The sequence below is a fragment of the Ceratocystis lukuohia genome (genome assembly GCF_044167205.1).
Source record: "Ceratocystis lukuohia strain C4212 chromosome Unknown Supercontig6_pilon, whole genome shotgun sequence".
NCBI classification, from domain to species: Eukaryota; Fungi; Ascomycota; class Sordariomycetes; order Microascales; family Ceratocystidaceae; genus Ceratocystis; species Ceratocystis lukuohia.
Window position 1 is genome coordinate 2,365,972 of NW_027263525.1, and position 21,690 is coordinate 2,387,661.

General features: G+C 49.8%; 4 protein-coding genes across 4 annotated transcripts; 1 reads left to right on the forward strand and 3 right to left on the reverse strand.

Moving 5' to 3' along the window:
* Window positions 1-758: 758 nt before the first annotated feature.
* HOO65_060571 (Cell division control protein 18) lies at window positions 759-2,874 on the forward strand (the record flags this gene model as incomplete). Its single annotated transcript, XM_071003752.1, has 2 exons — window positions 759-801; window positions 881-2,874. The coding sequence occupies 2 exons, from the start codon at window positions 759-761 to the stop codon at window positions 2,872-2,874; spliced, it is 2,037 nt and encodes a 678-aa protein (XP_070857921.1).
* A 457-nt stretch (window positions 2,875-3,331) lies between these two features.
* On the reverse strand, window positions 3,332-7,410 carry HOO65_060572 (Serine/threonine-protein kinase RAD53; the record flags this gene model as incomplete). The annotated part of the gene is made up of 3 exons (XM_071003622.1): window positions 3,332-5,974; window positions 6,319-7,301; window positions 7,374-7,410. 3 exons carry the CDS (start codon window positions 7,408-7,410, stop codon window positions 3,332-3,334), a joined length of 3,663 nt encoding a protein of 1,220 aa, XP_070857922.1.
* A 4,389-nt stretch (window positions 7,411-11,799) lies between these two features.
* Window positions 11,800-13,272, reverse strand: HOO65_060573 (uncharacterized protein; the record flags this gene model as incomplete). Its single annotated transcript, XM_071001166.1, has 1 exon — window positions 11,800-13,272. The coding sequence occupies one exon, from the start codon at window positions 13,270-13,272 to the stop codon at window positions 11,800-11,802; it is 1,473 nt and encodes a 490-aa protein (XP_070857923.1).
* Window positions 13,273-17,052: 3,780 nt separating this feature from the next.
* On the reverse strand, window positions 17,053-19,816 carry HOO65_060574 (Protein SKG3; the record flags this gene model as incomplete). Its single annotated transcript, XM_071003678.1, has 3 exons — window positions 17,053-19,389; window positions 19,456-19,613; window positions 19,699-19,816. The coding sequence occupies 3 exons, from the start codon at window positions 19,814-19,816 to the stop codon at window positions 17,053-17,055; spliced, it is 2,613 nt and encodes an 870-aa protein (XP_070857924.1).
* Window positions 19,817-21,690: the final 1,874 nt, after the last annotated feature.

Here is a 21,690-nt window from a genome sequence, read left to right on the forward strand (position 1 = left end):
CAGGAGATATTGTGGGACTCCTGGTTTCAGTAGCTGATAGATTAGAAGCTACAGTGAGTTTGCTAGTAGGCTTAAGCTGTCTTGTATAATAGGGGTTCCACTCCTCGCAAAGCCCAAAAGTATATTGACGTAAAATGGGGATGGGATATTGTTACTAAAAGTGGAAACCACTCTACGCGTGCGTGCTAATTTACGCGGTAGGATGGAACGCGTCGCGTACACGTGTCACGCTTCTTTCCGAGCCAGGGGAAAATCGAAAAAAATAATGGGCGGCTTTGTGAAATATCAGCCAATCAAAAACGCGTTGCCGGGCATCGAAGCAGCCACGGGGGATTGGCCCTGCTGCGTCGACCAGCGTGCAAAGACGGGTCAGTGCCTGTATTTGAGCCTGTGGCTTAATGCTGCACTCCCTATTTGTGTGTTTACAATGTAGCTTGAACATAGTCTACGTTGGTTCACAAACTCTCCCGCCGTCACCAACACATTCATTCGCATTCTGAATTTCTTGATTTTTGTATTGCACATAACTAGAGTTAAGGTTTTCTTCTGTTGTTCTTGTTGATTCTACTGTCCACTCTATCACCTCCCTATTTCCTTAAAAACGGCACTCGTTTTGTTCTTGGCTACTGCCCTAGCCATTATTACACTCGTCTGAAACTTCAGGGACATTTACTTGTTTGTTGATCTGTACTGGCGTGTTTTGACGCAAGCAACTACCTCTGCAATACATTGATTGAGTGCTTGCCAATAATTCAACAATGTCAACTCTTGGAAAGCGTACCCGAGCATCTGCTCGACTGGGTAAGTACTTTGGATCACAACAAGCAGCCTCTCCTTGCATTTGACCTAGGTTTGCTAATCTAGGCAACTGCTGTAACAGCTCAGAATGCTAGTGAAGACCTCGACGCTCTTACCGAGCAACTGCCCGCAAAGCGAATGCGCTCCACAGCTAGCAAAACCTCTGCTGTTGTAGGCCCAAGTGAGAACAACGAGAATGTACCGCCTACTTCAACAAGGTCATCACGGAAGCGAGCCGCCGCTGTTGCATCTGATACTGCTGATCGTACAGCACCGGTTCAGCCTCCAATCCGCTCAGTCTCTGAGTCGCCATCAAAACCGCGCTTCAACCCTGTGACACCCACCACCAAACGCTACCGTGATGTGAGCGCCTCACCATCGACGCCGCGCACTGTGGTTATGTCAGCTGGTCGGCTCTTCAAACGCATGACCCCACAGACACCAAGGATAGCAAAGCCGACCGGCACTCCTGGGAGCGAAAAAAGCTCAGCATCATGCACATCAGGGACGCCTGTGTACAAGTCTGTGTATCATGATGTGCGGCAGCTTTTTGCTCGCGGTTCCGATCCAGGCCAGTTAATTGGCCGCGACACGGAGAAAAAGGAAATTGACGAGTTCCTAGCTCGCTGCCACGGCGACAAGACTAATGGCAAAAAGATGGGTGGGTGTTTGTACGTTAGTGGGCCTCCAGGAACGGGGAAGAGCGCCATGTGTACGGAGTTGTCAGCAGCCATGGCACGGAAGCAAGGCATACAGCATGCCTTCATCAACTGCATGAGCATCAAGAGCTCGCGGGATTTGTATATCCAACTACTAATTAAGCTGGGTGATGACGAGAGTGTTGTATTGGGAAACGACCCCGTCGAAGCTCTTGCCCAGCGTTTCCTGGCTAAGGACGGCCCTACATATTTGGTTGTTCTCGATGAGATTGACCATGTTCTGACCATGGGCATGGAATCCCTGCCGCGTTTGTTCGAGTGGTCTCTACAACGCCCGACACGGCTTGTCCTCATTGGCATTGCCAATGCGCTCGATCTCACTGACCGGTTTCTGCCGCGGCTTAAAGCGAAGGGTCTCAAGCCCGATCTCCTGCCTTTTCTCCCGTACACTGCCCCGCAAATCAAAGCCATTATTCTCACACGTCTCAAGTCACTCGTGCCAGCCGATGCAACGAATCCAAACTGGGTTCCTTTTATCCACCCGGCAGCAATTGAACTGTGCTCGCGTAAAATCGCGTCGCAGACAGGCGATCTGCGTAAAGCATTTGAGGTGGTGCGACGATCGCTTGACTTGATCGAGATGGACGTGCGGAAGCAGTACGAAGAAGAAGCAAAAGAGGCACTGGCTTCTATGAGCGCATCACGGAAGCCACTTGGTGAAACTGCCAACAATGCCGCTGTTTTGCGCCACACGGCCGCTACTGGCTTTCCCTCGGCTGCTGCACAATCTGTACACGTCTCTGTCAAGAATAGTATGGAGGCTTTGACAGCTATTACTGCACCACGTGTATCCATCTCACATCTCAACAAGGTCACTGCCGCTGCCTTCTCACATGGCACTTCACAGCGTATGCGAACACTCAATCTGCAGCAAAAAGCTGCACTGTGTGCTCTTATTGCACTTGAGCGTCGCAACCGCGCACGCATCGATGCCTACTCGTCTTCAGGCTCTGCCTCTGGGGCCTCCACACCGGTGGGCCTGACGACGCCTAGCAAACATGCCGCCCGAGAAAGCATCAGTGCACCAACTATCAAAACACTATACGATGCTTATGCAAAGCTGTGTACACGTGACTCTGTGCTGCACCCTCTCAGTAGCTCTGAATTCCGTGAGGTGGTCGGTAGTCTGGAGACGCTGGGCCTCGTGCAGCCAGTTGACGGGCGAACAGGCGGGCTGGTTGCTGGCATCGGGGCGGTGACGCCGAGCAAACGCGGTAGACGCACGGGCTTTCTGCCGGCGGGCGAAGATAAGCGGGTGGCCAGCTGTGTTGGCGAGGCCGAGGCCGAACAGGCAGCAGAGGGTGTTGGGGCAGGCATTTTGCGCAGCATCTTGAGCGGCGAGGCATTAGAGGAGTAGGATCAATGGTAAGAGAGTGGTGTTGGTCTGGTTGCCACCGTCACTGTTTTTGTCTTTTTTTCTTTTTCTGGTTTAGCTTCTTGGCGTTCTCTTTGGTTTCTTTTCTTTGAGTGTTTTCATGACTTGCTTGGTATACATCAGCTGCACAGCACAGTACAGCATTATCTTTGTTTTCTTGTTTTATGCATTTAGACATGCCTCATGTTGTCACCAAATGCCGATGACACCCTTCTTAATACACTTATGATATGAGTTTTGATGCATCTATTACTATGCTTAGTAAAAAGTAGAAAGCTTAACGGGGTTTTATTTCGTCAGAAAGCAGTGTTAGATGGTGATTAAATACTGTAGCCAAGTTGCTCTTGTCTCGATCATTCTCTTTTATGATCCCCTATCTCACTCCATATTTATCAATTAGATTCAAACTACAGACTTTGCTTTCTCACTCTCCAATATTCTATAGGGTCTGCTTACGCTCCATCTCCTTCGATGCAAGTGCTGTCACGTTTGCGCCCACATTCTTGCTTTTCTGGGTGTCATGAGCTGTAACCCAATCTATTGCTCGTCGGCGTACCTCTTCAAAATCGGCACTGCGGTTTCTCTCTCGTTGTATGTATTTGACTCGCCGGTCATAGTCGCAGTTGGCCTCTGCCTCGCGGCTCTCATAGAACCGTGAGTCGAGACGTCTCTTTTCAGTGCGTAAGGCCGTCTCGTCGAGCTTGCGTGCAGTTGCCGTATCTACTAGGTCTGGAGCTTGGCCATCAGCACGATCGGCCATTGAGCCGCCCCAGAAGCATCGGAAGACTACTTTGACCTTGGTAGATGCCTGATTTCCTGAACCCCATAGCGTTAGCTCATCGCCGTTGCGGAGTTGTACCCAGTAGCGCGATTCAGAGCTAAAGGAGGTATGGTTATGTGATTGGAGCAAGGCATTATTGATAAGAATGCCTCGTGTGGCCTTCGTGGATATGTAAAAGTGGTAGTCCTGTTCGTTGACTAGCGATTTGCGCTCAGCCAGCCATGGTAGATTCTGTGCACGATCACGTGATGCGTCATAGTTGGGGGCCCATAAAAGGAGACGGAAGGCAGTCTTGGGAATCCGGGTCTCAGCTACGGTAGGGTATTGCACGAGATTCTCAGGGCTACGGCCCCAGGTAAGCACTGAATCCTGAACCTTGATGTGGATGTCAGAAATAGTTGAGTCCATAGTTGATTCAAGTAAGGCTAGCATCTGGGCTTCTTCGACAGCAGGAGGCTGTGCCGAGTCAATTCCGGAAGATACATAATCTGGGGCTAGAGCCGAAGGCCGATGGGCATTGCCATCCGGCGTAAGATCCGGATCTTCGTTGTCAGCCACCTGATCCCAGTCGGTTGGTGGAAAGTACTTCATAGCTAGGTCCCATAGTGGGGTCTGGCCAGGCTCAAACACCTCGCCTCGGTCAGCTGCGGCTTGCTTGAAAGCTGTCATCTGTAGCTGGGTCATTTCGGGATACTGCAGATGATAGGTAGCACGGTCCTTGTCCCAGAAGCGCGACTTGTGAACTGGCATGTCGATTTGTCGGCCTGATTCAAGTCGGTTGACAGATGGAATGCAAGAGAGAAGGCGGCACTCCTCTTCCTCGTCTGGGGGGATAACTATTACGGGCGCTGAGGGGACAAGATCGATAAGGGGCATATCAGAGCGTGCCTTTTTAAAGGGTGGTAATTTGGATTTATGCCCGACAAATTCGTCGCTAGAGCTAAAGTCAGGCTTACGCTTGCTCACGTTAAAGTCGGAAAAAAGCGAGACTGAAAGGTCGTCGCCATTGCTGGAAATGTTGTTTTGGTCATGACTGTTGAGGCTTTGTGTAGCAACACCTTCGACTAGGCTCAGGACTTGGTCTGCAGATTGAACTTCAGAGAGAATATTAGCATTATCGTGGCATTGGGGTTTGTGTTCTTGTTGTAGAAGCTGCTGCTCGATGGGACTTGCGCCATTTTGCTTGTTTGCACTATGCTGTGTGATAGTGTTATCGTGGTTATGATTTTGATTGTTGCTGTTGCTAGAGTCAAAGACCGAGTCCCGACTATAGATGCGGGGCCGATTAAGATAAGGTAAGACACCGGACTCATCTAAATGGGCATTGTTCTTATGAGTTTGAAGATGGCCATTTACAGAGGTCGGACCAAATGTGGTGTTTTCTCGTTGTTGTTCTGCGTCTGAGCTAGGTTTATTGTGATTTACTATCTCGTTCAAGAAGCTGCCCGTCATTTCGACGTCTTCATACTCGGATTCATTCTCAATTTTTGATGGGGGTGGCATCTTAGGACGTGACATCTCACCAGAAGCATCCAGATCAAACTCATCCTCCGAGACTTCGTCAGAGGAAAAGGACGAAATCTGTTGCAAGGGCCCTGGAGCAATAGATTCAGGACTAGCTAGCCATGGGCTTGAAAAGAGCTGTGGGATAGTTGCCCGGTTTTCCGGCCGAGGCTGTAGCATAGATTGTAGAAAGTAGATGCCGGCTTGGGAGATTTGCCGGATAAGCAATGGACGCACATCAAACGGACGCGTCATGATTTGGTTCAGCAGGTCCGTATGACTTATGCCATTTGCAGCCGGAAACGGTGGTCCACCAGTCAGAACATAGAAAATAACACCGGCAAGTGACCAAATATCTACGGCATGGCCGTATCGTTGCCCAGGGCGTCTATTGAGAGCTCTATTTTGCGGATGGCGACGGCCATCGAGATCGTATTCAACAAACTCAGAGTAAACTTCAGGGGCACAGTACAGGAGCGTGCCACAAAAGGTTCGCAGAAAGGTCTGGTCGTTGTCCACCATTTTAGACAGGCCGAAGTCGGTTAGCTTAATGGTGAAGGGTGCTGTCGAGCTGATTAAGATGTTGTCAGGCTTGACGTCTCTGTGGGTGATATTCTTCTCATGGAGGTAGTCAAGAGCACTGAGCATTTGCTGGGACATTTCCTGGCCAATAGCTTCAGGAAGCGGCCCAACTTCGTGGACGTACTTTCCTAGGTCGCCGCCCTGCACGAACTCCATGACAATGATGAGTAGGCGGTTGTTCCAGTCAAAGTGGTTGATGTATTGTACAATGTTTTGCTAGTGAATTGCATGAGTTAGTTACCATGGTATAGGGGGATAAGACTGGAGAGAGACAAGGTGCAATGAATGAGTAACAGAGGGACGGGATAAGGAAAGACATGGACAAAAAGCGACAGTAATCGGAAAAAAAGAGGGTGGAAGGGAGGGTAGGACGGTGTAGTGTAAAAACAAGTAGGGCAGGTACGAAGTACAAGCACAGGGTGCAATATGAGTGGGCACAAGCACAGGAAAGTTTAAGCATGGCCACAGCCAAGCCAGCCCAGAGACAAGACAAGACAAGACAAAACAAAACAAGGAAATAAAAGACAGACTTGATGAGCCAAGCCAGGCAATCAACTTACATGTCGCACTTTTCGCATAATCTTCATCTCGTTCTCGACCTTTTCGTCTAGCACGCCGTTTTTGATAAACCGCCTCTTGTCCAATTCCTTGGCCGCATACGGCGTGCCGTTGAATTTGTCCGTGACCTTATATACCAGAGCAAAGGCACCTTTGCCAATGAATTCCATGCGATTGTACTGACCAGCACCATCCCACGGCTCCAAGTCAGAAGAGCCCTTTGCTGCAGGCACACCAGTCAACGGCCATTTCTGGGCAGGAGCAGCTGCATTGGCTTTGTTGTGTGGGTTCTGAGGATTTTGACCGCCAAATATATTCCGAGCTGGAGGCGGCATGATGTTTGCGTTTCGGAAGGCTTTGACCTTTTTCAGGTATTGGGCTTGAGCACTTCCATCACGCTGGGGAATGCGCACAGAAAAGACTAGGTCAAGGTTTTTTTCGTGCATCAGGATCTTGATGTGGCAGCCAGGTGTCAGCATGCGGCGCACACGATCCGGGTTTCCTCCTTTGCTCTTGAGAAGATCGCCGGCGACAATAGTGCCATTAGTGGAAATGTCTTCCAGCATAACGACATCATATTCATTGACGTAAATGCGAAAGTGCGAGTTGCTTAAGCGGCGCTTAGGATCGTTGGTAAAGCACACATCACAGCGGGCATCATTACGACCAAACACGAAGCCGAGGTTGGGATTCTTCATGGGCGATGATAGCTCCAGTACTATGGCCGCAGAATTCGAGGGTGGGAGCATCAGATCAAAGTTGGTAGTATGTCCTGATCGTGCGTCGGTAAATCGAGGGTCGGCAACCATGTCTTGCAGAGTGGTTATGGCAAGCGGTGAATCGCGGTTGACTAGCTCCTGGACTTCAGCTAGAGCGCTATGTGAGGATGGCTGCAGAATGCAGATTATGTCGGATACGGCGTCGTCAGAGAGCCCGGCAGTCTGAGTGCCGGTAATCCGGCGCGGGTCGAGGACATTTTGCGTTCCTAGCGAAGCAGCTAGTTAGTCAACTCGGGAACAAGATGGAGGGGAGAAGAGAAGAGGTGGGATATACTTACCCGGTTGGGTTAGTTGTGAGCTCAGTTCGGAGTCCATTGAAGGCGAATTAAGAGCGGGCGTATGTTGTAGCTAATAGCGGGAGACTGATAGGGCAGAGTGAAGGAAAGGGGGGCGAATGAAGCTAACAAAAAGAATGGGCTGCACAGCTCAGTCGGCTTGGTGATGAGGTTGAAAAAAGACGAGAGCCAAGACAGGCAATTAGGCAAATAGGGACAACCCAGGTGACAACCGGAACAGACAACAGCCAGGCAACTAAAGAGAAGCGAGAGACAGAACGCGAACGATGGGTGGGATATCGAGACGAAAGTCACCACCACAATAAGAGCACAAGCATGGACAAAGAAAGAGAGGCACAGGATCTGAGCTAATGATACGAAGCCTATGAAACTTAGCTTACGAACAAACAATGGACAATGAAAAATAAAAAAAATAAACAAGAGGCAGCCTGAAAGAAAAGCAAGACAAACGCTAAAACTTGATGACTTTTGCTTTGTTTCTTGTTGGCGTCATCCTCCATCTTCTGTTCTCTTTTCCTCTTCTAGGGGATCATACTTTAACTGATTATTGGTAGCCTTGCAACAAGGCTAACAGCTAGAAAGCTAAGCTATAATTGGCTAGAGCTTTTTGGCAGATCCACTGCCTGGTTGGGCTCTAGGGCAAAGCTTTAGCCCTGACTTGATGGGTAGCTGCAGCTTTTGATTAAGTATGGGAAGAAAGCAAAGACGGAGACAGATAGAGAACAGGCGATGGAGCAGAGTTTTCGTCAGGCCAGGTCTGGGACGCACACTCTTGGTCTTACTACGTCTGCTTGTCCTGCGCTCCTCTACTCTTCTTTTGTGCCCCTCCTTGTTTACATCTTTGTTTACTTTCAAGATCCCTGCTCATCTGCCTACCGACCCCCTTGCTGCCTAGCTAATGGTTTAAGTGGCACCACAAGTCCTCAGCCTTGTCCTGCTTCTCTCTGCTCCATTTCAGTTCGGTTTACTTATTCACAGGACAGGCCTTCTCTGCGATAACGGCAACCCCCCAATCGATCTCCTCTTCTCCCTGTGCTGCTGTGCCACGCTTTGTGACCCTAACTATAACCCGAACAAACCCCGCCTTGCCATAGCTCTGTGAATGCGAGAGGCCTACACATGGAGGTCCATCTGGCACGTCAAGCTTTCATGACTAGGTGATATTCTGGGGGAGAAGCTGAATTTGAGTTGACTGACCTGCTGACGTACTGACTAAGTAACTGCGAACCGCACCCTCCCTATGATATGGGAGCTACTGTGTCAGGGATGGTTAACACGAGAGAACAAGAAAACTAACCATATGGAATGGCTTGGGACCTTTTGGTCTCCGCAAAAAGAAAAGAAAGCATTCGAGTCTGGAGTTTTCTCTCTTCTCTCCTGCTCCATAAGGCACAGCTTCGTCTGTCTCCCCCTCCAGTCCGGAGGTTGTTCCTCCGATCACCGCTTGTTGGTCCATTTATATGCAAGGCAATAGGCCCCATGTAACTGCATGTGTAGCCTTTAGTATGTCTCTCATCCATATGCATACATCTATACCTATATGTTGGTGTAGTACAGCAGCGCAGTGCAGTGCATATGTATATTACATATGCGCAATGTATGCAATTCCACACAGAAACGCAACAGCACAGCTAGGCACTTCGCGATGCCTTCAAAGACTCGGTATCTTTCCTTCTGTTCTTTGTCTAAAATGATACCTTTATTTCCTCAGCTAGACTGCTTGCGTAGTGCTTGTGCTTGTGGCTACTTATCTAGACCCCTTTTACAACGTCCTCCCTCGTTGTCTCTTCTAGTAGTCTCACTCCTAGTACGGCTTTATGAAGTGAGGATCGGTACTTTGGATTCCTCCCTTCCCCCCCATCTCTTTGTCCAACCGAGTGCTAAGCTAGTTGGGAGAGGGGGGGGTCTGCAAGACAAACAGTGGTGATCATAGGCATAATAGGTATCAAGTGCTGGGGGTTGGACTACATTCCAGAGTCAGCCACTGTTCTCTCCCGGAGTATGCATCATGTGAACGCCCCCTTCTCTTCCTTCCTCTGTTATTTCTTCTCTGATAAGCAAATGCCCTCTCAGAGTTTCAAGAGATGACGCGAGAAAAACAGGCCAGCTAAATTCATACATGCTAGTCCACCTTTCTTGCTGGTGTTTCTGGCGCCTTACTTCTGAAGGAGCTCGTGCCCTGGACCCTAGATTTACCAAATCTCTTTGCTGCACTGTCTCTCTTGTCCCCCTCCTCGCTTCATCTATGTCCTATTCTTGATTTTTCTAAATTTCTTTACGCATCAGTTACTGTGATAACAACATGGTGAGTACTTGTCTGCGGCACTAACCTTTTTTCTTTTTTTTTTTTTCTTTCTTTCTTACCTATATTCAACAGAATGGCTACGGACCCCTCCCTCTTTGGTTTCCCAATATCTCCAACTTGGTCCACCTGTGTCTTAGGCTGCATGGCCCAGACATGACTTGCTCTCCGCTTTGTCGGACCATGAGTATGATAGCAAGATAAAATGCAAGGTAAGAACAATAGTTGGCCGGCATGTAAAATAGTGCGTCTGCTGGTCAAGATCAAACCAATGGAGGGGTGATGATTGGTCTTACCTCGCCAGCTCCAGCTTGCCATGTATGCTTGGCTATAAGATACGCGTTATTCTCCGCTACTGTGATACAGCACAGTCTCAAACCTGTCATCAAATCTAAGCACTTACAGTCCAGTCGTCTCGGAAGGAAAAAAATAAAGCCTTGAATCGCTGTTGCTGCTGCGCGTGCTGCTTGCCTGTAACTCTGCGTACAAAGTTTTGCATTGCAGTGCAGTCTTTTCTCCTACGGGTTTGTCTTGGACGTTGATAAATTAGTTCTTGTTCTGCGCTGTGTTGCGTGTGACAGCAAGGCAAGGGCAGGGCAAGGGGTAGTTCGTTCTGTCACCATGAATGTAAGAGAACTAATTCCCTGTAGAGCACACCAAGAGGCTATTTGCTGATAGCCCTGTCATGCCCTGTAGAGTTTTTTTCTATAGCCATGTAATGCTCTGCAACTCTCAGCCCACCCTCCCACAAAAGCTTAACATCCAAGCTTGCTTGCTTTGTCTTCTCTTTCTTTTGCTCCTCTGGCTCTTCCCACTTCGTTATCCTCTTTTCAGCCCCCAGCCCCAGCCACAGACAAATCCAAGCACAAGCCAGGATAAAAAGTAGAAAAGCAATACCATGAGGGCAACGGCCTCCTAGAGGCCCCGGTTATCAAGTCTCCTCTCCCTTTTTCTTCTTCCCCCATATCAATGAGTAAGGCATGATGAGGTAAACAAGATGGAGGGAGGGACGGCAAGTGAAGCTATCGTATGTCTCTTGTTTCTAGGGGAGTGACACAGACAGCATGGAGATCGGTGTTAGTGTGTGTAATTGTACTTCAATGCTGTCTCTTGTCTCGAGTGGTGATAGATCCACGCCCATGTATGATCCACACCCCATCTGTTGTACTTTGTCTTTCTTTTCCTTTTTTTTTTTCTTTCTTTCATGGGGAGAAGACAAACCAAACAGTTGTTTCCCTCCTCTGTCATCCTGTCTTTTTGTTACTTGCCCCCTACTTCGAACTAACCAGCCATGCAACAAACTTCGCATGAGAACCAGGGAACGATTCTTTGGGTTTCTGTGTTGTGAGATCTATTTTTTTTTTCATTTGTCACTTCCTGATAACTCTGGTGCTTGAGAAGAATTTGCTGAAAATGCTGAAGAAAACAAGGCTGACAAAGACTTGAACAAAGGAAAATAAAAAAAAAATCGAAGCTATAGCATCAAAAAGCGAGAGACAATGGTGAAACCGCGCAAGAAAAAAAAAAAGCCGATAGAAAAAACGCCCGCAATGAGTCGAAAAAATAAACCAAAGCTAAAATCAAACCCCCCAGAGTAAACAATTCAAAACTTGATCTCATTTGCCCTTTTCCCACCCTTTTCATACCCTCAAAAGTTGCCTGGTTTCTTCATACGAGCAGCTAAGTCGTCAAACTTCGTATTTGACGATAATGCTATTTTTAGTATATCTCGCATGACGTCGATGAAAGTCCAGAAAGAGAAGGAGCAAAGTTCTCGTGTCTAGAAGGCAACCAAACAAGGGGTCCCTTGCGATATACCATGATGACAAGGCTTTATTTTCTCCTGACTGCTCCCCCCTTCTAGACTTCCTCCTCGTCAAGGGATCGCCCGTATTTGTTTCTGGATGTTCTTTTACTGCCAGGACGTGAAGCCAAGCTACGCCACGTTGAGTCAGACCACACCAGCCCAGGGTGAGGACAAAGACACCACATGGGGTAATATTGATGATGAAGAAGTGGGTAGGCAGGCCCCTTTCCTATCCCATATGCTGTCGCACCTTCCCAGACAACATAAGGGTCCTAAACCACCCCTGGCTTCATCGTCACTTAGTAACCACGGGCACCAGCAGCCACGAAAAGGCCTCGTTGCTGAGGCATGCCCATGCCCTCCATGCCACCGGCCATTGCTCCATTAGTTGACATGCCGTACATCGAGCGCCGGTTAGACAGGGCCGAGGGAACAGCCATGTTTCCATGCATGCCTGGTGCTGCTTCATAGCCCATGGGGACACCGCCCATGCTAGACATGGCATAGGGTGTGGCCATACCTTGACTACCAGCCATCATCATCTGCTGCTGTTGTTGAATCTGCTGCTGCTCCCACTGGGCCTGGAACTGCATCTGCATTTGCTGGTTCTGCAAAGCCAAGCTCTGCGCCTGCGCAATCTGCATTTGCTGCATGGCCATCTGCTGCTGACGCTCACGCAGCGCATAGGCTACGCTAGGGTTGTAGGCACCGCTGGCTTTGAGCTGCTCCTTCTCGCGCTGACGTGCGTCGATGGCACCAACGAGCCCGACAGAAGGGCTGTGTGCGTGGCCGCGGCCAGGCGTGGAGGTGCCGCCCACAGCGCTGCTGGGTGATTGGCGGCTAGGTGTGGTCACAAGCGAAATCAGCGGCCCACCAGTGAGCCTAGCCACATGCGCTTGCTCACGTGCGGAAAGATTGGAAACGAGTTCAGGGCGTGTGGGGTACTCGATAAGGGTGGCGGCACGGGAGTAGGGTCGAGACTCTGCGGAGGGCTTACGGATGTGCGAATGGGAGAGAGAGTGTGAATGCGAGTGTGAGTGTGGGTGGACATGTGAGTACGAATTCGAGCGTGAGTGCGGGGCCTGTTCTATGCTCTCGGGAGTCAACAAGCGCTGAGGGGTCTGTGAAAGCGCCGTGCCAGAGCGAGGCGGCGTGCGGCTTGGTGTGACACCCGCGGCGGAATTAGGGTTAGCGGCAGGCAGGGAGGCCATGAGATTGCTTGACGAGCGCCGGCGGTGGGCCAGGTGCGGGTGGTCGTGTCCAGGAAGAGATTCACGTGAAATATTGCGGTAGTGACTGGCAACGGTGCCTGGTCTAGAGGCCATGCCAGCTGAAGAGTTTAGACGGCGCCACTGCTCATTCATGCTCTTATGCTTGGAGTCATCAGTCGAGCCAGAGCGGCTGTCATAGTAGGCATCGCCGACAATGGCACGCAGCTTGTCCTTGGGCAGATCCTTGGCAGCAAAGTTGAAGGTGGGACCAAAGTCTACGTCAGGGACCTTGTAGGTGTCGTCCTTGTTAGCCTTGTCGGCAGAGTCGCTACCTCCAATAGTCTTAAGCTTTCCAGGACGGACAACTGGGTGGATATTCTGTCTAGCAGCCTCTATAAGAGAGTCGCCATCGGAGGAAGAAGAGAGATCGGGTAGGGATGGAAGACAGGGGGCAGGCTCTTGCGACTTGACGGGCTTAGGCAGCGAGCTCAGCATGGGGTTCACCATGCGAGGGCCGGAGCGATGTGAGCTGCCAAAGGGGTTAAACATGAAGCTGGGCATGGCGATAGTGGGTGAATGAGGGAGAGACGAAGGGGTATAGGGTATATGTGTATTACAGCGTAGTAGAGGTTGGGGGTTGTTTGGCCGGACAGAGGGCAGAGTAGGAGACAAGTAATGCAAAAGATAAAGCAGAGAACGAAACACAATCTATGGGGGCAACGGAGAGAACGATGATGAAAAAAAAAAAAAAAAAGAAGAACAAGAAGGAAAGAAAGACGCAATGCAGTCGAAACGTCCTAGACAAGAAAGATATGAAGAAGAGGAGGTAGAGAGCACCAGATTTCAGTCTGCACAAGCACAAGATGAAAGAAAGCAAGAGGAGATGGGCGTCCAAAGAGAAGCGGGAGAGAACGGACTATTATATGACGGCAAGAGAACAAGTATAAAAGAGATATAACCGCACAATCAATGGCATATAAAAGGTGAAATAGTGTGCACAGAGCAAGGCAAGGAAGGTGGAGCAAAAGCAAAGCAGCTTTGTTCGGAAACCAAAGACCGGAAGCAACGAATCAAGAGGGGAAACGAGGAGCAGCAGAGAAGGGAATAAAGAGAATTGATTGTTTTAACGGGTGTAGGTGTAGGTGTATGTGTGGCCAGCAAGCCACGGCCGAGTCGAGTTCAAAGAGGGAGGAGGGGTGTGTGTCTCTATTCTTGTTGTCTCCCTCTGAGAAAAGAAAGTCCATTGGGCTATACAGCCAAAGACAGAAAAACAGACAAGCCAGCCCTTTATTTTTTTTCTCTGGGGGCATTTTTGCTTTCCTGCTTGCTGCAATGCATGTGCGCATGTTAATACGTACGCTGTGCTGTACTGTGCTGTTTGGCTTGCTGGCTGACCTCGTCTGTGTGGTGGACAGGCCCCCGTCAAAGCCGTGCATTTTCGAGAGACGGACAACTCTGCTGAGACTTAGTCTGGCCTGGGCCCCAGTTCCAGGCATGCGAGCGGGAAACCATGGAAATGCAAGACGAATTATTGGTAGCCAGAAGGCTTGGGCGGGCTGGACAGACAGACTAGAAAACAGGCGGTACCGCTGGACACAATACGATGTGGTTAGGCTTGCCCATACCCTATCAGACACCCCAGGCCCCAGAGCCATGAATCGGTTCAGTTTCTTTCTGCTTCTCAACTGTTGTTCTGAAGCGGAAGAGGGATTCAGAAGGAGGGCGAGTAGGCAGGGGTGGGGTGTGGACATGGGGGGCTAGAAGAAGGGGGGGGGGCAGTGTATAACATATGGGAAACAAGGGAGTCAGGGAACAAGGTCCTGTGTTGTTCTGTTGTTCTCTTTAGCGTTCTTGTGGAGTCCGTCTCTCTAAGCCTTCGTGGAGTCTCTCTATGCCATGCTAGGTCGGCTCAGTCCAGTTTGTTTCTTGCCAGTCTATCGTTTTCTCAGTTCCAGCCAGCAAGACAACAACAGGACAAGGCGGTAAGGTAAGTCCAGGAGCTAAAAGAATTAAATAGATAAATCAGCCATGTAAGCTAGTGCCTCTATCTTTGCATATCTCTGTCCTCTTTATGCTGTAGGTCTACTTTTGCCCTACGCGTTTATTGTTCCGCAATAGGATACGAGGACGAGGAAGGACTCTTTTTCCTGCTCGCTTTCTATTTTATTTTATTTTATTTTATTTTAGTCCATTTTATGTTATTCTTTTGTTCTATAATAGATAGGAGGGAATAAAGCAAATATTATAGAAGAGAAGAAAAATATCAAGCGCACAATTAAACCGACCGATTGAGCTGAGCGTCCCTCTGTTTCTCACCTACAGCAGAGCATATACATATACTCTGTGTCTGCGTCTATGTCTGTGTCTATGTCTATGTCTGCTGCTGCTGCTGCTGCTGCTGCCATGCCGCCCTGCCGCTGCGTCTCCGTCTGTCTCGTCTCTCTTGTAGAACCGTAGAACCTGCCCGTCTGCTTTGGATACACGCACTCTCCCCCCTCCCCATGTTCCCTGCCTTTGTTTCGTCTGCTCCAAATTCCCTCCCTCTTTGGCTCTCGTCTTTGCATCCATCCCTCGTCTCGCCCGCCTCTGCTAGCTCTCGCTAGAGCAGCCAAAACCCAACAAACCAACCCCAGATCCAGACCAGACCAGACCCAAACCACAAACCAGAATAACAACAAAGCCGCCCACAAGAATTCTTGAGGGCTGGTATTGCTCACTTCCGTCTGCTGCCTGCCTGCCTGCCTGCCCTTTGCTTTTCCTTGTCCGGCGCTTGTTTCTTTGCCTTTTGTGGGCGCTTCTCGTGTTTTTATTATTAGCCTGGACTTATTTCCCAAGGTATCCGAATTAAACAACAGCTCACGGTCTAAGCACTGTCTTCTTGTCTCCCAATGTCCAGGCCAATAATAACTGCCCATCAACCTAAGATCGGCCGGCTTGCTTGCTTCGCTGATTGCTACCTCGGCTCATCTTGGTAACTTACACCAACCATATCTCTCTATCATTCTCTCTCTACTTCTCTACCTCTCTACCTCCCTCTACTTCTCTCTCTAGCTCTCTCTCTAGCTCTCCCTCAACTTTCTCCATCTACCACCCCCCCCCCCCCCCATACCTAGCCGCGTCCACAAGCAGCAATATATGCATGCCAATGCCAGCCAAGTCCAGCGCCAGCCAGTTCAGCGCCGTCCACCTAAATACACACCAGTGCGTACGTCACCTGTACACGTTCTCCCACTCTCCTGTCCAGACTCTCACGCTTACCCCCTTCCCGAACCATCGGTCTTCTTCTTCTTCTTCGTCTTCTTTTCTCCACCCAAAACAGCCAACACAATAACGTCCTGCCCCCTCCCTTCTTTTGGCATCCCTAGGCCCTTCCTCAACCCATCCGTGTTGGCTCATATACCCATGCCATACCTAAACCTAGACCTTAGTACTAGGATCCTAGGATCTAGAACCCTCAAACCCGCACATACAAACACACAAATGAAATGAAATAACCAAGCCGCCTTTTCGTCTTTGGAATATTGAAACGTACATGGCTGTCTTGATGACTTGAACTTGCTCTGCAAGCTTCGTTGACAGCCTCATCTTTTGCCACCCCCTTCCCCTCTGTTCTAGTTCGGTCTAGCCCTACGCCCAAATAGTAGTCAGTGGAAGTCCATCCATGATGTTTACTATATAACCCTAGCCATTAACTATTCAGCCTTCATGCACTACTTGTGCCGCCCTTCCCTTCTACTGTCCCGGCGTCCCGACTCCCTATGTCTTTTTCCAAAACAGATAAGAAACAAAGAAAAAAAAAAGGGTCTGTAATTTGAACTATAAAAAAAACAACACTCTGTCGTCGCTCGTTAGCTCGTGAGAGGAATTTGAGGTGATGAGATGCGATGAGGGTCTTCTATGTAGAGAGCAACAATGCTCTGCTTTGTTCATGCCCATGCCATGTTATGCCTTTTGCCTAATCTATGCCCGGCTATTCAGCTTCCCAACGGCATCAAAGTCGTCTCGTCGTTGTTGATGATGTTAATTGTTTATGCATTTTCTGATGTTTTTTGTGTATTCTTCTCGTTTAGTCCGTTACTATCAAAAGAACTAGGCGTTAGTTAAATGACACATAAACCACGGATCAATCTGGTAAATTGACAATGCAATATTTGCTTCAGAATTGCGTTTCTTTTTTTCTTGAGTGAGAGTGGCAGCAAGTGGTCTTTGCCTTTTATGCCAGCCTCCCTCCTCCCCCCAAATAACTGTGGCTCTTTGTCTGCCTCCTATTTCAAAACACTCATCTGACCCAAAGAAAAAAAAGCAAAAAAGAAAAGATGACGCAAAAATCTTGAGGAACCTTTACAAGGGCATTTTAGTACTTACAGGTACAGTCCCGCCATGGTGGTTTGGCGGAGGTGGTCCACGCCACTGCTGCGGTGGACCTTGTTGGTTATGTGAAGGAGGGTATTTCTGAGGCTGCTGTTGGTGATATGGAGGCTGTGATGGCGGTGGCCCTCGCTGTTGCGGTGGTCCCTGGCTACGCGGATCGCCACCCCCATATGGCGAGCCACCACGTGGCTGCTGGTGATTTGGAGGCGGTCTCGAGCCTTGCCGACTTCCAGGCCCAGGTCCGTAGCTGTTGGGCCCGTGATTGAGTGGAGGCCGATTCTGAAGCGGCATACCATTAGGCGGAGGTCCGCGCATCTGCGGAGGCATACCGTTAGGCGGCGGGCCCCTGTTCTGCGGCCCGCCACCCATACCATTGGGAGGGGGTCCCCGATTTTGTGGGTGCATGCCGTTGGGAGGGCCCCGGTTGGGCGGCCCCATGCCGTTTGGCGGCGGGCCGCGGTTTTGTGGCCCTCCCATTCCATTTGGCGGGGGCCCTCTGTGTTGAGGCCCGCCCATGCCGTTTGGAGGGCCGTTTGGAGGGCCGTTCGGAGGACCTCTGTTTTGTGGCGCCATGCCATTAGGCCCCCTGTTTTGAGGACCACCCTGGTTCTGCCGGTTAGACATATTGATCTGATCCATAGTCCCATCAGAAAATCTCTGCGTTGCTCGTCTCATGTCCTCAGTATGATAGGCCGACCGAGGTGCCCCGTTCTGTCCGTTAGGGGGCGCGCGGTTGTTGAACTCTGGGGGCCTCACAACAGGTTCAGGTGTAGAGAGACGCATAGACTCCAATTCCGCAATTGACACAGGCGATTGATCAGAGCCCATAGCGTCATAGATAGCACTGGGAGCGTAGTCATTGTAGCCGTCGACATGAGCTTGGTCGTACTGATTGGGAGTGCCCCGGCTGGCCGACGGGTCATGACTGTTCCCAGCACCAGGAGCAAACATTGGGTTAGGACCACCATTAGGAGTGCGAGGAGCAGAAAGCTCGGCAGGAGGTGGTGTCGGGAGATTGTTGGGCCGAGAAAATGACTGATACTGCTGATCCATGGGCGACCGGCCGTTTTGGGGGACCATGCCATTCGGAGACATACCATTACCCATGGGCATACCAGCTGGAACCAGACCGTTTGGAGGCATGGGCTGCTGCATCTGAAGGGGAGGCAACTGCTGTGGGTTCATGGGCTGTTGACCTTGGTACTGAGCCTGAGGAGGCCCTGGAGGCATGCTCCGTTGGGAAGGGGGAGGGCCACTAGAAGACGAGCTAGAGGGCGGGCTATCAGAAAACCCAACACGCGTACGACTAGGCGGCGGCCCAGCAGTGGGCGGGTTACTCATGCGGCCACTTAGATTGCTCTGGTTGCTGCTACTGCGGCTGTGGCGAGGAGGTACACCGCCATTCTCATTCATTTCATTAAGACGAGTGCCAGTGCATTCCTTGAGCTTCTTACGCCACTCAGCTTCAGTCCATCCAGAGGAAGCCGGCTCCTTGGTGATAATCTCAGACACGTCCTCCAGATCAAGATAGCCATAACGTTTGCTCTTGGGCATGGCAAACATTAGAGACCGTGAGTCAAGATTACTGGCTGCTAGGCGACTAGGTCTGCCGTAGAGCGCAAATGTGTCCCAAGTGGGGAACAGGAAGCGTAGAAGCATCTCAAAGCCACCAACAGCGGGAGGAACCTCGGGCATCACAAAAACGAAACCCTCGGTTGAAGACGGTGGTGAGCTGTGGATCGTAATGTGGCCCTCAATCTTGATTAGGGTCGAGTTGTCTACAAGAGACTTGGCCTGAGGATACAGAGCATAAGCGGCATATGCGTCCGAGATAGAGGCAATAGGGTCGACCTTTTTCTGCTTCTTGGGCGTATCGCGGCGCACATCATAGAACTTGATGTCGCCCTTGAGAATAGGCATAGAACGGTCATACGCGGACTTTTTCTTGACAGTCTTTTGCAACTTTTGATATTCCTTTTCGTCCGGCGGCGTGACAACACACCAGCAACGGCGCCATGGCGTCCCAGCACCGAAGCGAACTCTGACCCAGGCTTCTGATGGCACACGCCAACGATCGAGAATAAGGTTAACGTTGTTGAGAGTACGGGCTTTCCCAGCGATCAAGCCGCCAGTGTAGGCTTCCTGTAAGCTGTTATGTTCGAAAATAGCCAGCCGGATAGCCGAGGCCCATTGTACTAGAGCGTCATGCGAGTTGAAGTGAAGGAGATAGCGGTTTCGGCCGGCAGTTGAAACACTAAGAATATTCTGCAGGGGCTGTTCATCGCCACGAGTAGGGAGAGAATCAATCTAGGGATAACGGAGATTAGCGACGGGATCATGCATGGATGTGAACACAGGGTACCAGCAACATACCATCTTGATGGAGGCATCGGTGACGTTGATGAACTTGGGCAAGACCTCGCCCTCCTCGCCAGCCGCGTCAAGTTCAGCGGCATCCCACAATGAGAGCACAGTGCCTACAAGTTGTGCAAAGCATTCGGTCCATGTGCGGTCGGCATTCGGTTTGCCATCTGCAGGAAGATGTTAGCTTATTAAGACTCGACGCTAAGTCTCTTTTTTGAGCCGCAGGCAATTTGGCCCTTGTCGCCAACATACTTGAGTCTTGGTCGTCCAGCTTGAGGAAATATCCTTCTTGATACAGCTTGTTCCCATGGCTATTCAACAGATTGAACACATGCTGCAGCTCGGGAATGGTGTCTTCGTCGATTTCCATGATGGACGGTTGGTAGGTCTGTATCATAGACAGTGGCCTGGAACCACGGCGCGGTCTAGCTCTGGCTCTAACAGTTGTAGTGGTAGTTGCTGAAGTAGTGCCTGAGGTTGTAGCTATGGATATCGGAGCTGTGCGGGTGGAAACAGAGTCGTCGTGTTCAGGGGAGGATCCAACAGAGGAGTCTGGTGTAATTGGACGCTGACTAGAGTCGGTTTGTACGCCGGAGTCTGGACGGGATGAGCCGGAAGCAATGCCGGACTGGGTAGAGGTGGAACGGGAGTGCTTGGCAAAGGTTGAAATAGAGTTATCGTCAAGCGGGGGTGACGGTGAAGGAGTTGGATTGCCTTTGGGGTCCCGAAGCACACCAGAAAACTGCGAGATAAAAGATAAAACTGTAGATGTTTTAAAACGATGCACAGGTTAGAGACAATAAGATAAGATTAATGAGCAAAAGGGAAAGAATAGAAGTCAACCCAAGGTAGCAAGCAAAGAAAAAGGGAAATAATATGAAAAAGATAGAGAAAAGACGAGAAAAAAAAAAAGAGAATAAAAAGGGAGAAGAGATTCAGGTTGGAGAGTTGTTTGGGGAAGGGGCAGAAGAGAAAGAAGGTGCACGTCAGAAGAAGATCGCTTTTATTCGCGAGCGCTAGAGGAAAGCACGCGAAAAGGGAAAAAAAAGAGCGTGAAGCGAGGAAGGAAGGAAGCACTGGTAGAAAACCGGTAAGTGCTTTTTTTCTTTTCTTCTTTGTTATTTTGATGAAGGCCCGGGCGAATTGCGATGTGTAATTCCAGGAAGGAAGAAAAAGAGAAAAAAAGAAAAAAAAAAAAAAAGGAACCCAGGCACCGAGTAGACGCTATAGGCAGTTTCCCACGATAATTTAAGTTGGGGGGGGGAAAAGTAATACAGAATCGGGAAAGAGCAGCGGCGTTCCCAGCTTGGGTAATTGCCAGGGGAAAGAATATTAATAACAAGGGGTGGCTCAAGGTCCATATATGATGATGGCATTAATTTAGACACTTTTTTCTTCGCCGCCCACCGACTCTTCCTGGCCTAGCTAAAAGACACTTCTTTGGATGTGAGACTTTAGAGTACGAGGAACAGCGTCTAAATGAAGCACATGTACAACGATGTGGAGCCTTCATTCGAGCTTCAATCGAAATCGAGCCAGTGATTTTCTGGATACTCCTGCCACATGCCGAATATGGCTGCTATAATCAGGGAACCCGCCCACTAGGAACTAGGAACCGTGGCTTTTGGTAGGTGGTGGTAAGTTGATGGCTTGTCAGGTAGGCATAAGCTTACGGCGCAGCTCGCCTGTATGCAGGGCCCCAGAAACTAAAGCAGACGAAAAAAAATAAAAAAGGTCGCACTTAACGCCTTAAGAAGGTGTGCAATAATAGATGTAGGAGTTGGCACAAAGCGAAGCCAGGTCGACAAACGGGGCTTTGCCTTGTCACCTTTTTTCTTTGGAAATTCACCAAGACCATCCCCCATGCCCAGGAAATCTGCAGTAAACGGCAGGACTAGCTTTGAGAGATTCGGTCTCACTCTTGGTCGTCTGTTTAATCTCAAGACTATAGCGGCTATAGCGCAAGCCACATTGTGTCCCATACACCGATACACCGCTAGGCACCAAACTTCAAAGCAGTAGCCAAGGCCGCTCAATAAGAGAAGTGGACGTAAAGGGGGAGAAGGCAAATCAGGACAGGGAAAAGGAGGGTCAGAGACATACAGGAAATTTAGAGGCCAGCAAGACAAGCAGAAAACCCAAAGTACACAAAGACCAGATTAGCTGGCAATGTAGCTTTTTGTTCACTTTTCTCGGACCAAAAAAGGCCGAAGGCAAGCAGCAGCTAATCAACACTAGATGAGT